Raw genomic sequence first — 18,339 nt, 5'->3', positions numbered from 1 at the left:
GGCTGAAAGCAGAGACTACCAGAAGGATGTTTACCTGTGTTTTATTGACTATGCAAAGGCATTCGATTGTGTGGATCATAACAAACTATGGATAACATTGCAAAGAATGGGAATTCCAGAACACTTAATTGTGCCCATGAGGAACCTGTACATAGATCAAGAGGCAGTTGTTCAGGTAGAACAAGGGGGTACTGATTGACTTAAAGTCAGGAAGGGTGTGCATTAGGGTTGTATTCTTTCACCATACCTATTCAATCTGTATGCTGAGCAAATAATCTGAGAAGCTGGATTATATGAAGAAGAACAGGGCATCAGGATTGGAGGAAGACTCATTAACAATCTGTGTTATGCAGTTGACACAAACTTGCTTGCTGAAAGCGAAAGGACTTGAAGCACTTACTAATGAAGATCAAAGACCACAGCCTTCAGTACGGATTGCACCTCAATATAAAGAAAATAAAAATCCTCACAACTGGACCAAGGAGCAACATCATGATAAATGGAGAAAAGATTGAAGTTGTCAAGGATTTCATTTTACTTGGATTCACAATCAACAGCCATGGAAGCAGCAGTCAAGAAATCAAAAGACACACTACCTTGGGCAAATCTGCTGCAAAGGACCTGTTTAAAGTCTTGAAGAGCAAAGATGTCACCTTGAAGACTAAGGTGCACCTGACCCAAGCCGTGATATTTTCAACCCCATCATATGCATGTGAAAGCTGGACAATGAATAAGGAAGACCAAAGAAGAATGGATGCTTTTGGAATGTGGCGTTGGTGAAGAATATACCATGGACTGCCAAAAGAATGAAGAAATCTGTCTCAGAAGAAGAACAACCAGAACATTCCTTAGAAGCAAGGATGGCGAGGCTGTGTTTTACATACTTTGGACATGTTGTCAGAAGGGATCAGTCCCTGGAGAAGGACATCATGCTAGGCAAAGTACAGCGTCAGTGGAAAAGAGCAAGACCCTCATCAAGGTGGACTGACACAGTGGCTGCAACAATGAGCTGAAGCATAATAACGATTGTGAGGATGATGCAGGACTAGGTAGTGTTTCGTTCTGTTGTGCATAGGGTCGCTATGAGTCAAAACTGACTCGATAGCACCTAACAACAACAACAACATGGTATTTCTATTTCTAGTTTTTTAAGAAGGTGCCATATTGTTTTCTATAGTGCTTGTGCCATTTTACATTCTTACCAGCAGAGTGTAAGAGTTCCAGTCTCCCTGCAGTCTCTGCTACATTTATTATTTTCTGTTTTTTTGATTAGTACCAGTATTGACAGGGTGAGATGGAATCTCATTGTAGTTTTGATTTGCATTTCTCTGTTGGCTAATGATCAAGAGCATTTCCTCCTGTGTCTGCTAGCCACCTGGATATCTTCTTTGCTGAAGTTTCTGTTCATATCCTTTGCCCATTTATTAATTGGGGAGTTTGTCTTTTTGTTGTTGAGGTGTTGCAGTATTTAGTAGATTTTATATATTAGACCCTTGTCAGATATTTTGTAGCCAAAAAATTCTTTCCCAGTCTATAGATTCTCTTCTTACTCTTTTGTTGAGGTCTTTTGATGAGCATAAATGTTTTATTTTTAGGAGCTCCCAGTTATCAAGTTTATCTTCTAGTTTTTGTGCATTGTTAGGTATGGTTTGTATTGTATTTTTGCCATATATTAAGGCCCCTAGCATTTTCCCTTGTTTTTTAGGTCTATAATATTTATCATTTTAGGCTTTATATTTCGGTCTTTGATCCATTTTGAGTTGGTTTTTCTGCATGGTATGAGGTATAGATCCTGTTTCATTTTTACTACAGATGGACATCCAATTATCCAGCACCGTTTGTTAAAGAGACTGTCTTTCCCCTCCTTAATGGACTTTGTCCCTTTGTCAAATATTAGCTGCCCGTAGGTGGATGATTTATGTCTGGCTTCTCAATTCTGTTCTATTTGTCTATTTGTCTATTTTACCAGCACCAGGCTGTTTTGACTACCGTGGCTGTATAGTAGGTTCTAACCTCAGGTGGTGTGAGGCCTCCCACTTTGTTCTTCTTCAGTAATGCTTTACTTCTCTGCGACCTCTTTCCTTTCCATACAAAGTTGGTGATTAGCTTCTTCATCTTGTTAAAGAATGCTGTTGGAATTTGGATTGGAATTACATTATATCTGTAGATTGATTTGGGTAGCAACTTAGGCTGGGTTCTCTAGAGATACAAAACCAGTAAAACGTACAAATATATAGAGAGAGATGTATATCAAGGAAATGGCTCATGTGGTTGTAGAGGCTGGAAAATCCCAAGTCTGTGGGTGAGGCTGGAGGCTTCTCCTGACTTAGGTAGCTGCAGGGACTGGAGAACCCACGATCAGCAGGTCAGACAGCAGACCTCTGTCTCACAGGCAGAGGAAAACGATGAATCCCAAGACTGGCAGGCAAGACAGCAGGTAAGCTGCTAGCTCAAGTCCCAAGAACTGGAGGTAAGACATACAGAAGCCAGCTGCAGGATCCTCGTGGGTGAGCAAAAGCCTATGAGTCTTATCAGAAAGTCCTACTTTATTGAATGCAGGCCACACTGGTAAGGAAACTTCCTTTCAACTGATTGGCTACCTACAGCAGATCCCAACATGGAGGTGATTGCATTGTATCAGATATCATCATGGAAGTGATTACATCATTATATGACTGTCAAATTGCATCATAACTGCCAAACCACTGAAAATCATGGCCCAGCTAAGTTGACACACAACTTAACCATCACAAGTAGTGTTGACATTTGCACAATGTTGAGTCTCCCTATGCAGGAGCATGGTGTGTTTTTCCATTTATTTAGATCTCTTTTGGTTTCCTGCAGTAGTGTTTTGTGTAGGTCTTTTATGCCCCTATTGAGATTTATTCCTAAGTATTTTATCTTTTGGGAGACTATTGCAAATGGTGTTGAGGAATTGATCTGATTTTTTATTTTATGTTGATCTTGTATCCTACTTTGCTGTACAATTCTGTTATTTCCAGTAGCTTTCCTGTGAATTCTTTGGGGGTTTTCTATGTATAGGATTACATCATCTGCGAATATGGGTAGTTTTACCTCTTCTTCACCAATTTGGATGCACTTTATTTCTTTTTCTTACCTTATTGCTCTAGCTAGGACTTTCAGCAAGAAGTTGAACAACAGTGGTGGTAAAGGGCATCCTTGTCTGGTTCCTGTTCTCAAGGGAAATGCTTTCATTCTGTCTCTATTAAGAATAATGTTGGCTGTTGATTTTGTATAAATACCCTTTATTATGTCAAGGAATTTCCCTTCTACTTCTATTTTGCTGAAGGTTTTTATCAGGAATGGTTGTTGGACTTCATCAAATGTCTTTTCTGTGTCAATTGAGATGATCATTTGATTCTTTTTTTTTTAATGTGGCAAATTATGTTGATTGATTTTCTAATGTTGAATCATCCTTGCATACCTGGTATGAATCCTGTTTGGTCACAATGTATGATTCTTTTGATATGCTGTTGAATTTTATTGGCTAGAATTTTGTTGAGAATTTTTGTGTCTATATTCATGAGGGATACTGGTCTGTAGTTTTTTTTTTTTTTTTTTTTTTTTTGTGATTTCTTTACCAGCCTTTGGTATTAGGGTTATGCTGGCTTCATAGAATGAATTTGGGAGTATTCCTTTCTTTTCTATGCTCTGAAATAGTTTGAGTAGTACCAGTATGAGCTCTTGTTTGAATGTTTGGTAGAATTCTTCAGTGAGGTTGTTTGGACCAGGGCTTTCTGTGCTGTTGTTGTTGTCAGGGTTTTTTTTTTTTTTTTTTTCTAATTACCCCTTCAATCTGTTCTTTTGCTATGGGTCTGTTTAGTTTCTCTACCTCAGTTTGTGTTAGTTTAGGTAGGTAGTGTGTTTCTGGAAATTTGTCCATTTCCTCTAGGCTTTCAAATTTGTTGGAATACAATTGTTTATAGTATTCTGTTTTGATCCTTTTTATTTCAGTTGTTCCTATTGTGATATCACCCATCTTATGTCTTATTCAGTTATTTGCTTCCTCTCTTGCTTTTTTTTTTTCTGTCAATTCATCCAGTGGTTTGTTATTTTGTTGATCCTTTCAAAGAACCAACTTCTGGTTGATTCTTTCTATTGTTTTCCTGTTCTCTATTTCATTTGTTTCTGCTCTAATCTTTATTATTTCCTTTCTTCTGGTGACTGCGGACTCCTTTTGCTGTTCTCTTTCAATTTGTTTGAGATATAGTGTTGACGTTTGATTTTAGCCCTTTCTCTTTTTTTGATGTGTGTGTTTATTGCTATAAGTTGTCTTCTAAGTACTGCTTTTGTTGTGTCCCAAAGGTTTTGGTAAGATGTGTTTTCGTTCTCATTTGATTCTATTAAATTTTTGATTCCAGTCTTCATTTCTTCTATTACTCAGTGGTTTTTAAGCAAGGTGTTGTTCAGTTTCCATGTATTTGATTTGTTTCCCTTCCTATTCCTGTTATTGATCTCTACTTTTACGGCATTGTGATTAGAAAAAAATGCTTTGTATTATTTTGATGTTTTGGATTTTGTTGAGGTTTATTTTGTGGTCTAAAATGTAATCTTTTCTGGAGAATGTTCCATGTGTATTGGAAAAGAATGTATACTTTGCTGATCTTGGGTGAAGTATTCTGTATTTGCCTGTGAGGTAAAGTTGGTTGGTTGTGGTGTTTGTATCTTCTGTATACTTACTGAGTTTCTTTTTAGATGTTGTCCTTCACCACAAGTAGTGTGCTGAAGTCTGTTACTATTATTTTGGAACTGCCTATTTCTCTTTTTAATGCTTTTAGAATTTGTTTTATGTACTTTGGAGCCCCGTCATTGGGTGGGTATATATTTACTATGGTTATGTCCTCCTTGTGTATTGACCCTTTAATCATTATATAGTGTTCTTCCTTATCCCTTATGGTATGTTTTGCTTTAAAGTCTATTTTATCAGAGATTACTATTGACACTCCTTCAAATTCTTATTTGTGTAGCTTAAGTTAGCCAGAATCAGTTTATGTGGCAACCACAGTGCCATTGCTGAAGTAGATTCAATTTATTTTCTCTAAATTCTTACATGAGTCCTTGGGAGACACTAGTGGTTAAGAGCAAAAAACAGTCTTTTTTGTTTTTTTGGCAGGATGTAGTGTTCTTGAAAGAATTTATGCTTCAAAGTGCCTCTCTTTTACTATTGGTCACATTCTATTTAAAAGGTCGAGGCTTTCAGTTATTGAGAATGTGTTAATCTGCTGTGTTGTCAGTTCTTGTTCTTGTCTTTATTTTTAATCTTTTTGCCAAATCATTTGACAAATTAGAGACTGTGGTTTAGATTACTAATTGAAACTAGAGGCAAAATGCATGATATCAAAAATATGGAGAAAGACTTTGTACCAACTGAAATGTTGGCAAACCCAGGTAAGAAGGTGGACTGATGGAGTGAGTAGGGGAATTGGAGTGGGTGGGTGATGGTAGTCATGGGCTCCAGACTCTGTATAAGGGAAATGGTTAACATGTAAAGAGTTTTCAAAGATAAGGAGTGCTAGAGACCATAAATTCATTTATAATTTGTGTAAAATATACAGATACTTAAATACCCCATCCTAAAAACTAAGGAAACTGAAATCATTAGAGAAAGGCATAAGAGAATGGGATCAGGTTAATTTTTTATTGAGAATAAAAATGATTATTTAAGTGAAAGGAACCATAAAATTTGTCATATAGATGAAAGATATTATTAAATACAGTAGAAAACCTGTCATAGATGTTCCCAGGGGGGAAAACATTAAAATAGTAAAGTAATTGAAAGACATTTACAAATCAAAAAAATTAAACAGAGGTCCAAGTAAAAACTTAGTAGGGCATTCAAATGGGATTATGTTACACTGAATGAACTGTAAAAAGAAATATATATGTTATATTTATGTAGTATATATTATATAAATATATAATGTAAATACATAAATATATATACACATATGCACACATACATATATATGTGTATAAATATATACATATGTATGTGTATATATTTGAAGCTGTATATTTTAAAAACACTTGTATTGAGGCCTTATATGATGATTTAGTAAGTGAAAAAAATCATTTTGTCCTAGTTGGGGAAAATGGAGATGCCATAGTTCAAGACTTATTAGTTTTTTTTTTTTTTAATGATAAGTAGTAATCAATTTAGAAAGAAATAGTTTCAAAATAAAGAAAAGCTGACCTCTTTGGTTAAATGGCTATTTCTTTATTCATGTGGTATTTTGAGCATTTTTGAAACAGCTGTTTTTAAGTACTTGTCAGATTTTTCCAAAATTTGTGTCATTTGAACTTTGTCTTCTATTGATTGTCTTTTCCCACGCAAGTTGAAATTCTCATGGTTCTTCCTATAACCGGTAATTTTGTATTATATTCTCGACATTTTGATTAATATTTTGTTACAAGACTCTGGATCTTGTTTACATTTATGAAGTATATTGATATATGTATATATGTGCGTATATATAAAACCCCAACCCAGTGCTGTCAAGTCAATTCCGACTCATAGCGACCCTACAAGACAGAGTAGAACTGCCCCATAGAATTTCCAAGAAGCACCTGGTGGATTCGAACCGCCGACCCTTTGGTTAGCAGCCGTAGCACTTAAGCACTATGCCACCAGGGTTTCCATATGTGTGTGTGTATATATATATATAAAAACCCGCTGCTGTCGAGTTGATTCCGACTCATAGCAACCTATAGGACAGAGTAGAACTGCCCCACAGAGTTTCCAAGGAGCACCTGGTGGATTCAAACTGCCGACCTTTTGGTTAGCAGCCGTGGCACTTAACCGCTAAGCCACCAGGGTTTCCATACATATATACACACACACACACACACACACACACACATATGCACAGGCTTTCTGTGGGCTATGGTTTCAATGTCAGTTCAGTTTTCAAAGCCTTTATAGTGCTGTTTGGATTTTTTCTTGCCTATGCCCCAGTTATTTATGCCCCAGTTAGTAGTCAGTCTAGTATCTTAGCAGTGATCTGTTTGTTAGATCGGTTCTCAAAATCTTTGGTTTGCTAATTAGGATCAGATTTGTGTATGCAGGATGAGGTTTGGGGAAGTCCAGAAGTTTATGAAAATTTTAAGTATTCTATCTTAATCTCTGGACTGCCGTAATAAAATACCACAAATTGGGTGGCTTTAAAGAACAGTAATTTATTTACTCACAGTTCTGGAGGCTAGAAGTCCAAATCGGGATATTTACCAAGTGGATTTCTTCTGAGGATTTTCAGAAAGGAACTATTTCATGCCTCTTTCCTAGGTTCTAGTGGCTACCAGCAATCCTCGGCTTTCCTTTGCTACTTGTAGATATATCTTCACATGATGTTTTCCTCTTGTGTGAGATTTTCTGTGTCTGTTCTCTTCCTCTATAAAACGCCACTCAGAAGGGATTAACGCCAGAATCCACTCTACTCTGGTATGACTTAACTGATAATACCTCAAAGAAAGACCTTATTTCCCCAAACAAGGTCACATTCACAGGTATGTGGTTAGGACTTCAACATGTCTTTTGGGGAGACACAGTCAATACCTGAAGTTAGGACTTCAACATACCTTTTGGGGAGACACAGTCCGTTTTCAAAGTTTCTCTTTCGTTACCACATCCCCAGTACTTTCAGGTTCTCAGAGGTTACCCTTTTCCATCCTCCAGCCAGAAACTTGGGGCTCTAGTTATCTTGCTTTGTCATACACTTCTGCAATTGTGGCTGCATCTGGGGGCCCAAATGGCAAGAGGAAAGAGAGAGAGAAAGATAAAAATAGCAAGGGGATTGGCTTCACCCTCTTGAATCCTCAGCTGCACTGCATGTACAGGAAGGTTCACCTCGCCCAGTATTTTGGCTATCATGTGCTCCTATAGCTGTCACTGACACTGCCATCTTGTGATTGCCTGGGGAGTTGGGGCACAGGAGAATGGAGAAAAAAAGAGACAGAGAGCAAGAGAGTGAGAGAGAACAGGGTATTTCCATAATCTCTCCTTGTGTTAGGATTTTCTCTGGTGCATATCAGACCAGAGCTATGATACAACTCAGGAAACTGGATGCAGTTTGTCAATCAGGAAGGCTTCCAATAAGGACAGCTTCTCTCTGGCATGGTAGCAGCCCCTTCTGGGCTGTACAAGAGCCCTTCTTGGCTGTGCAGTGCTCTCTCCCCCCACTGGCTGTGCACACCCAATCTTGGCTGTGCTCACCTCCTCATGCCGGTGCACATTCCCTTTTGGCTATGTATGCCTCTCTCCCTTCAGCTTCCCTGCCTTCAGCCTTTCCACTGCGTAAGCAGGTTGTAACTAGTGTAACAGTTTGCTCAGCTGCTACTGCCCTACCAACTACTTTCTGACATCACCGCAGGCTTTGCTGCAGAGGGACTGCTCTGCTGCAGGCCCCTCTCCAGCCTTTTGGCCTTTTGCTGTCTTCAGTGTTACAGCTCTTGACTCGTATTACAGCTCTTTTAGGAGTTTCCTCCTTCTCTCTCTTTCCAACTCTGTGGGTTTGGATGTCCATATGTTACAAGCAAACACCTTATAATTTCAAGGCATAGCCCTCTCTTCAGGAGGATGTACCAACCAATCCTCTCCATGGAATGCAAGTCACTCAATCCTATTGGGTAGATTTTCCAGCCACTATTAAAATCAGCCAATTCCTGCAAGATACATAAAATAGACCAACCATAGGGCAGACTGGGCCCAACCAATCATTTTTGGAAGAACTATAAGCCCAGGGTCAGAAAGGCCATATATAAGAGAGACCCATTTCACATCAAGAGGGAATGTTGGAGAAAATTAGGCCTCTTTACCCAAGAACTTGTCTAGAACATGTGTGAACTGCTGGCAAGAAGAGGGTTCAGAGGATGTCTACAACTTTGGTTTTAATAACATAAAATATTTTGAGTTTTAACATAAATACAGAAAATCATGCAAAACAAATCTATATTTTAATGAATTATTCTAAATGCCCTTGTAGCCATTATCTTAGTCAGAAGAAAGATTCTTGCCATCTATCTCAGAAACCCTTCAAATATTCTTTCCCATTCACTATCTCCTCCTCCCAAGAAAAACACTAATTTGACATTTATGATCATTGCTTTCTCAATTCAGTTTTGTGCTAAAAAAAAGATTTTCATAAGTCTCTTTTAATCTGTGTATTACCACTTGATCTCAATTTTTAAAGTTTCTTTTAATTTTTTTGGAGAATAGAGATCATTTTTCTGTAGGGTTCCATCAGTCTGAATTTTGTTGGTTTCATTTCTCCAGTTTAATTTGACATGATTCTCTTCTCTCTATATTATCTGAAAATTGGTAGGTATATCTGGAGGTTTAATCAGATTCATATTTAATTTTTTTCTTTTTTTTGCCAAGGCTACTTCATGGGTTGTGTGTGTTCAAGATCAATTTTAACTTCTGTCAAAGGTTAGAATCTGGACATAGAATAGTAAATTTATAAAATAATAGGAATGAAAAAGTTGGAAACAAAGAAAAAGAATGCTAGTTGGAAAATACGGCCTTGGTGATGGAAATGAAAATATGGCCTTGGTGATGGAAATGATGCCAGAGATCACATGATAGAATTTTGCAAGACCCATGACTTTTTCATTGCAAATACCTTTTTTCACCAAAATAAACAGCAACTAAACATGTGAACTTCACTAGATAAAATACACAAGAATCAAATTGAATACATCTGTGGAAATAGACAAGAGAAAAGCTCAATATCATCAGTCAGAAAAAGACCAAAGGCCGACTGTGGAACAGACTAGCAATTGCTCGTACACAAGTTCAAGACGAAGCTGAAGAAAATTAGAAAAAGCCCAGAAGAGCCAAAGTATGACCTTGAGTATATTCAACAATTTACAGACTGTCTCAAGAATAGATTTGACACATTGAACACTAATGACCTAAGACCAGATGAGTTGTGGAAAGACATCAAGAACATCATACATGAAGAAAGCAATAATAATAATAATAAAAAAAATAGAAAGCAATAGGTCATTAAAAAGACAGGAGAGAAAGAAAAGACCAAAGTTGATGTCAGAAGAGACTCTGACACTTGCTCTTGAATGTAGAGCAGCTAAAGTGAAAGGAAGAAATGATGAAGTAAAAGAGCTTAACAGCAGACTTCCAAGGGTGGCTGGAGAAGACAAAGTATTATAAAGACGTGTAAATACCTAGAGTTTGAAAACTAAAAAGGAAGAACATGTTCGGCATTTCTCAAGATGGAAGAACTGAAGAAGAAATTCAAGTTTCAAGTTACAATATTGAAGGATTCTACAGGGAAAATATTAAAGATGCAGGAAGCATCAAAAGAAGATGGAAAGAATGCACAGAGTCACTGTACCAAAAAGAATTGGTTGATGTTCAACCCGAGGAGGTAGCATATAATCAAGAACCAATGATACTGAAGGAAGAATTCCAAGCTGCACTGAAGACATTGGCAAAAAAACAAAGCTTCAGGAATTGACGGAATACCAATTGAGATGTTCCAACAAAACAATGCAACACTAGAAGTGCTCACTCTTCTATACCAAGAAATTTGGAAGACAGCTACTCGGTCAACTGACTGGAAGAGATCCATATTTGTGCCTATTCCAAAGAAAGGTGATTCAATAGAATGCAGAAATTATTGAACAATATCATTAATATCAAACACAAGTAAAATTTTGCTGAAGATAATTCAAAAGCAGTTGCAGCAGTACATCAACAGGAACTGCCAGGAATTCAGTCTGGATTCAGAAGAGGACGTGGAACAAGGAATGTCACTGATAATATCAAATGGATCCTGGCTGAAAGCAGAGGATACCAGAGAGATTTTTACCTGTGTTTTATTGACTATGCTAAGGCATTCAACTGTGAGGATCATAATAAATTATGGATAACATTATGAAGAATGAGAATTCCAGAACACTTAATCGTGCTCATGTGGAACCTGTACGTAGACCAAAAAGTAAAAGACATGGATGATTGATTGAAAAACTCAAATATTCATCCACTGGGAGTGCTAGAAGGGCACAATAAAGAAAATAGCGAAGAGGTACTGATTCAAGAATTTACAAGGTGGGTTTAAAGCTGTCATTTGCCTTAAACCAGGGGTTTCTTTGACCAGTATGGATGACACCATATTAGGAGAATGGGGGATATTTTTTTTATGATCTTCAGGAGACTATTTAGGAAAAGAAAAAAGGAAAGAAAAAGGAAAACAAACAAACAAAAAAAAACACGTGCACCTAATGGTTGGTCTGAGTTGCTGCTGTAAAACTATTATTGTGTGCAAACTGAAACATGGTGAAATCATGACTTCTATGTGCAGAAAGTAGAAATGATAGAATGTTAATTCACCAGCTTCATCTTATGAAATGTGGGTTCTCAAAAGAAATATAGCTCCTATAGCTTTACCTGTTTCAAAACACATGCAGTTTTATTTTTGTGTTTTATTGCAATGGCAGAAAAAGATTGAAGCTCTAGCAAAGTTCTTGAGCAATACCTGGAGAACTCTGAGATGTTGCCTCATTAACATTTGTAAACAGCACACATCCCCAAAAGATTAAAAAACAAACAAAAGAAAAAGCAGTTCAAATCACATTTAAATTGAGAATGGATTTTCAATACTATGTAAATTGGTATGCCTGGAATATCTGTGTCACCACTGAGTTTAGGTGCCGTGGAAGACTAAACCCGTTGCTATCCAGTTGATTACAACTCATGGTGACTGCATGTATTATAGAGTATAACTGTTCCATAAGGTTTTCTTTGCTGAAATTATTTTGGAAGCAGGTCACCAGTCTTTCTTCTGAGGTGCTGCTGGCTAGGTTCAAACCCAGGGACTTTATGGAAGGCTAGATGTTCTTTGTCCTTCAAGTCGTAATTAAAATATATTCTTCTCAGAAAGGCATTCTTCCTAATTTAGACCAGTCACTCTCTCCCTATGCCAGGTATCATTTAATGAGTCTCAGCTCCACTCCACCCTTTCATTACTTGCTGTGTGTTAATGGGCTGGACAATTTAAGCATTTTTTCTTTGCAGTGAGCCAATGTTAAACTTAAGAGGGCACTGGAGGGACATTGCAGGAGGAAGGATCTCCTCCTGGTTCTGATGTTTTTGTTTTGTTTTCTCTTTTTGCTCCTGCTACACTACTAGCAAACAATGAAATTAACAAGCAAATTGGCACTAAACCATCAATATACCTGTGGTAACAATCAGAAACAAAAGCAAAACTATTCTGAGTGACACTTCCACAATGTAGTGGAAAATTCACACTGAAGCTTGAGCTCATATTAGAAAACTAAAGAGCACCATCTGGGGAATTAAGTGATGGAACAAATAATGGGTGGGGTTAGAATCAAAAGAACCCAAGATAATGTAACAACCCAAATAGTAGCTTAAGAAGCAAAGAAAATCACAAAGAAAGAACAAGACTGTGGAGAAAAAAGGCAGATTTAAAAAATAAGCAAGCACGACTGTTAGAAACAAAAAGCATTAATTTGTTAATGAATTAGAAAAACAACTAATTAAACACAACTGAAGGGAAAATCAACTTACTGGAACTTAAAGCTGAGTATATAAAGGAATAAAAAGTTACATAAATAATAAAAAGACCTCGATGATAGAATGAGAAGATTCAAGAAAATGTCTAGAAAGAAGTCCAGAAGAAATCAATAAAAACAAGAGAGAGGCAATGTTTGAGGTGTCAGTGGCCAATAATTTTCCAGAATTCTTAAGAATGGCTAATGAAAATGTAAATTTGCTACAATTAGAAGAATAATCGATCAATATCTAATAAAGTTGAAGATACTGTTTGCCAGCAATCTCACTTCTTGTTTTTTACTGGAAAGAAACTCTTAGCCAGGAAAATAAGCATTTGTGCAGGAATGTATCTTGCAGTATTGTTTGTAAAAGGTGAAAAATAGAAATCTATTAACTGTACCGCTCACATATGCTGATACATTGTGAATATGCATTTAAATGCTACACAATTATTAAAACATTGGATTAATTACACCTTATTTCAGGAAAAAGACCTTGTTAATTCTGTTGAAAACAAAGTATGTAATAAATAAGTAATGGCACAAATTCTTAATTTTTATCGGGTTCTGTTGAAACAATGTGTTCAGAATAAAGCTAAAAAAAAAGCAAACCTGTTGCCATGGAATTGATTCCGATTCATAGTGACCCTATAGAATAGAGTAGAACTGCCCCATAGGATTTCCAAGGAGTGACTAGTGGATTCTAACTGCTGACCTTTTGGTTAGCAGCTGAGCTCCTAATCACTGTGCCGCCAGGCTCCAGAATAAAGCTAATACGTACTATGCTGAGGAGTCTCCCATTCAGACACTAATTCAAAATCAGTTAAGTGATTGTTATACACAACTGTAATGGGCTTGATTATTTGATTAGTTCACAGATTGTAGTTGATTAGAAGCATTGTTGTTGTTTTATGTCATCAAGTTGGTTCTGCCTCATGGCGACTGTCTTAATTATCTAGTGCTGCTACAACAGAAATACCACAAATGGATGACTTTAACAACTAGAAATCTATTCTTTCACAGCCTAGGGGGTCAGAAATCCAATTCAGGGTTGCAGCTCTACGAAACGTTTTCTCCCTCTGTTGGCTTTGGAGGAAGGTCCTTGTCTCCTTTCAACATCTGTGGGCCTGGCATTCCTTGGAGATCTCCACGTGTCTTGGCATCAATCTTCCCCTGGGTGTAGGAGGTTCTCAGAGCAGGAACCTCTTCCACTATTTCTTTCTTGATGGTATGAGGTTCCCATGTCCCTCTGCTTGCTTCTGTCTCCTTTTATCTCTTGTAAGATAAAAGGTGACACAGGCCACATCCCATAGGAACTCCCGTTACATTGAACCAGGGTTGTGACTTGAGCAAGTGTGTTGTATCCCACCCTAAGCCTCTTTAGTATAACCTAATCTTGCCTCATTCACCACAGGAAGAAACTAGGATTCACAACACACATGACAATTACATAAGATCACAAAATAGAGGACAACCATACAATACTGGGAATCATGGCCTAGCCAAGTCAGCACATATATTTGGGGGATGCAGTTCAATTCATGACAGCAACCCCATGTATAACAGAAAGAAACATTGTCAGTCCTGAGCCATCTCATCTCCATGATCTTTGATGTCCTTGAGTCCATTACTGTGGCCATTGTGTCAATTCATTTCATCGGCGATTTCTCTTGTTTTTTGATGATCCTCTACTTTACCAAACATGTTTTCCTTTTCTAGTGATTGGTCTTTCCTGATGATGTGTCCAACATAAGTAAGTTGAAGCCTCATCATCCTCTCTTTTAAGGAGGTTTCTGGCTACATTTCCTTCAATACTGATTTGTTCATTCTTTTGGGAGTCCATGGTATATTCAATATTCTTTGCCAACACCACAGTTAGGGATGAAAATACGCAGAGACGAGAAGTAAGAGACTGAGCAGCAAGGGATAACAGCTAGGAGATAAAAACAAGGAGTAAAAAGCAGATGTGTTTACACAAAAAGCTTGCCACTTTGAGTTCCTTAATTTTGAAGTGCCTAGTCCTATTATTTCTCCATTTTTCTTGAAATCTTCATTATATCACCTTGTTGCCGTCAAGTTAGACAGAGTAGAACTGCCCCACTGAGTCTCCACGGAGAGCCTGGTGGATTCGAACTGCTGAACTTTTGGTTAGCAGCCGTAGTACTTAACCACTACATCACCAGAGTTTCCCATTATATCATATTATGGTTTAAAAGTCCATGTTCCAAATGAGTTATGAACACAATTTTCATTTTGTTCCATATGACCTGTTTAAGAAACTAGGTTTAAGAAAGTAGGCTGAGGAGAATGAAATAATGTGTGGAGCCAATAATCATAATAGTGACGAAAGATAAAGGTGTAAAAGTCATAGTGGTTACCCCGACAGTTCGAACACAAAAGCATGTTAGGAAGGTGAACTTCAGAACTGGGAGGCTATATTCATACTTACATACCCTAAATTGTAGTGATTTTCTTAGAGCAATGTCTATAAATTAAACCTGAGTTTATTTCTTTTATATTCATTTAAATTCATATTTACATTCTTCAGAATAAACATCTTTAGTTGACAGGGCAGCACAAATGTTCTTGTTAGCTGTCCCTATGGTTTAAACCTATAAAATGACAAAGAAGAAATAGATTTAGGGTTGGAGTCCCTCTGTTTCTGATAGGCTTTTGACTATGATATTTCCCTTCCTTTCTTTAATGTCATTCTTTTTTTTTTCTTTTTAATATGATTTATATTTTGAATAATTTTACATTTACTGAAAAATTATGAAGATAGAATGGAAAGTTCCCATATATTTTGCACCCAATTTCTCCTATTATTAACATCTTACATTAGCATGGTGCATTGTTATAATTCATGAACCAATATTGACACATTTGGACTAAATAAAGTCTATACTTTACTCAGATTTTCTTAGTTTTCACCTAGTGTTCTTTTTCTGTCCCAGGATTCTATTCAGGATACCACATTACATTTAGTTATCATATCCCCTTACATTGGCTATGACAGTTTGTCACTCCTTTGTTTTGAAGCATAGATTTTTCCAGAGGTATAGATATACAGGAAAATTATACAAATCAGAATAAGAACACACTTTACCACTTGCTTCGGTAGTTTTAGGCTTCACATGATCATGTTTCAGACTGTCCAAGTTCTTGGTTACATTTCCTTGAATTTCACTTATGAAGAATGTCTTAACAAATAAAGAACTAGTAGTGACAAAGTTAAAGATAAACAAATTCTAAGTGCCCAGTGTATTGGTCGTGGGTCATTTACAAAATGAAATTTAAGTATTTTATACACAAGCCACAAACACACACACATACATATACACTCAGTTTCTGGACATTTTCATTAGAGAGTTGGTAATTGTGATAGTTAATGTTATATGTCAACCTGGCTAGGCCATGATTCTGTCTTATGTAATTATCCTCCATTTTGTGACATAATGTTTCACCTCCATAATGTGATCTGGTGTGATCAGCCAATCAGTTGTAAGGGTAGTTCCCCCGGTGGTATGGTCCATATATATATACGGACACTCCGGAAAATCTTGCTTGCTTGCTCTGGATTCTGTTTCCAGCTCGTCATCATCTGATCTCTTGTTCTTGGGACTTGAGCCAGCAGCCTATCTCTTGACCTGCTGAGTTTGGAATTCACCAGCTTGGCAGACCTGTGAGCCAGTAGCCTGCTGTCTGACCTGCTAATTCTGGGTTCATCAAGCCTTAAAGCCAAGTAAGTCAGGAGAAACCTCCAGCCAATACCTGACCCACAGACTTTAGGACTTACCAGCCTCCATAATGTGGGCCATTTCCTTGAGATAGATCTCTCTCTCACTCTCTCTAGATATGCATATATACACCTCACAGGTTTTGCTCTTCTAGAGAACCCAGCCTAAGACAATAACTTTCAGAATAGTTATCTCTAATGGAGAAAATACTGAAGCTGCTAAGGATTTCAATTTACTTGGATCCATAATCAATGCAAATGGAAGCAGCAGTCAAAAAATCAAAGGACGTATTGCACTGGGCAAATCTACTGCAACAGATCTCTTTAAAATGTTAAAAAGCAAAGACGTCACTTTGAGGACTAAGGTGTGCCTGACTCAGGCCATGGTATTTTCAGTCACCTCATGTGCATGTGGAAAGTGGGCAATGAATAAGGAAAATGGAAGAAGAATTGATGTTTTTGATTTCTGGTGTTGGTGGAGAATATTGAATATACCATGGACTTCCAGACGAACAAACAAACCTGTCTTGGAAGAAGTACAGCCAGAAAGTTCCTGAGAAGCGAGGTTTGTGAGACTTCATCTACATTGTACATATTATCAGTAGGGCTCAGTCCCTGGAGAAGGATGTCATGCTTGGTAAAATAGAGGGTCAGCAAAAAAGAGGAAGACCCTCAATGAAATGGATTGACACAGTGGCTGCCACAATGGGCTCAAACATAATAGTGATTTTAAGGATGGTGCAGGACTGGACAGTGTTTTGTTCTGTTGTTCATAGGGTTGCTATGAGTCGGAAATGACTCAACGTCACCTAACAACAACACATGCACTATGTCTCAAAGGAGCTTAGAGAATCAATTAAGTATTGTGTCAAAGCAGCTTTAACTTTAATATGTTATACAGAAGGTTTTCATTTTCTAAACTTTCATTTTGTAATCACTTCAGTTATAATATTATGTAGGCAATTTATAATAAAAGCAATAACCAATTAAAAATTGGTTCACCCTCCCTTCCCATACTGCACTAGCCTCTATCTCTGCCATGACATGAAGGTCTGTGAGCTGTTTCACACTGGCTGTCAGGTGCTTGCACTTGATAATAGAGGGCAAACACAATGTTTTATACAAATTGAAATTACTTGCAAAATATTTAGGATTTCATGAGAAACATGAAGGTGATAGAGATTTGCTGAAATCACAGATAAAGTTGTTACTGCAATTTCGCTAGTTAGACCTGTCTGCCGCAAACAACACTTTCTTGAGACAGGGGTGAGGTGGGTAGCGAGAGCTTTATTATATATTGATATATGGAGACAGAGGGGAATGATATCCTCCTAAACCTGTCTGTCTCAAGAAACTGGAGGCCAGCTGGGGTTTTATAGGGAAAAGAGGACATGGGTTTTAGGAACTTGTGAAATGTCCATTCTTTTTCAGTGTAGTTTCAGTGGTCACATCTCAAACATATTGATCTTTTCCTGCCATTATCCCACAGCCCAGGAACTGGCGCCATCCTCAAGAGCATTGACCTGTTTGACAGGTTTAGATCAATATCACTTGTTTTTCCGTGGTCCTAGGGAAAACATTGGTTAACTTTTAACTTTTAGAGGAGGTAACAGCAAAATCATACTTGGAGACGGAAACGCGCTAGGGAAGGGGTAAAAAATGGTGCAGGCACTGTTCAAGATATGGCTGAGCAGCCTGTTTCAAAGTGACTGACGATGGAAGAACATCAGATTTAGACTAGTGATTCAGAAGTTGAAAATCAACGGATATGCTAAGAAGATTCGTAGGTGCTTCAATGGAGAATGAATTGAGGAATGCAGTTTTAAGAGACTCTCTTGGAAAATGGAAACCCTGGTGGTGGCAGTTCAAATCCACCAGGCACTCCTTGGAAACTCTATGGGGCAGTCCTACTCTGTCTTATGAGGCCACTATGAGTTGGAATGTACTCGATGGCAATGGGTTTTTGGTTTTGGTCTTGGTAAAACTAAAATCTGTGGTGTTTTTTGCAAAAATTATACTTTATATGATCATGTTAAAAAAGAATCAAACAT

At 37.5% G+C, this 18,339-nt stretch overlaps 1 protein-coding gene across 1 annotated transcript in view; it reads left to right on the top strand.

The window, feature by feature from the left end:
- Nucleotides 1-3,597: 3,597 nt before the first annotated feature.
- Nucleotides 3,598-18,339, top strand: part of LOC111750867 (killer cell lectin-like receptor subfamily F member 1) — a 53,900-nt gene continuing 39,158 nt past the window's right edge. The window contains exon 1 of the mRNA XM_064284645.1: nucleotides 3,598-5,409. Within this exon, the coding sequence (XP_064140715.1) occupies nucleotides 5,349-5,409 (61 nt within the window). The 5' untranslated portion in view covers nucleotides 3,598-5,348. The remainder of the gene's footprint in view (nucleotides 5,410-18,339) is intronic.

The sequence above is a fragment of the Loxodonta africana genome, chromosome 4, assembly GCF_030014295.1.
Source record: "Loxodonta africana isolate mLoxAfr1 chromosome 4, mLoxAfr1.hap2, whole genome shotgun sequence".
NCBI classification, from domain to species: Eukaryota; Metazoa; Chordata; class Mammalia; order Proboscidea; family Elephantidae; genus Loxodonta; species Loxodonta africana.
Note: the sequence above shows the minus strand (reverse complement) of the source record. Positions and strands in the feature narration are given on the sequence as shown.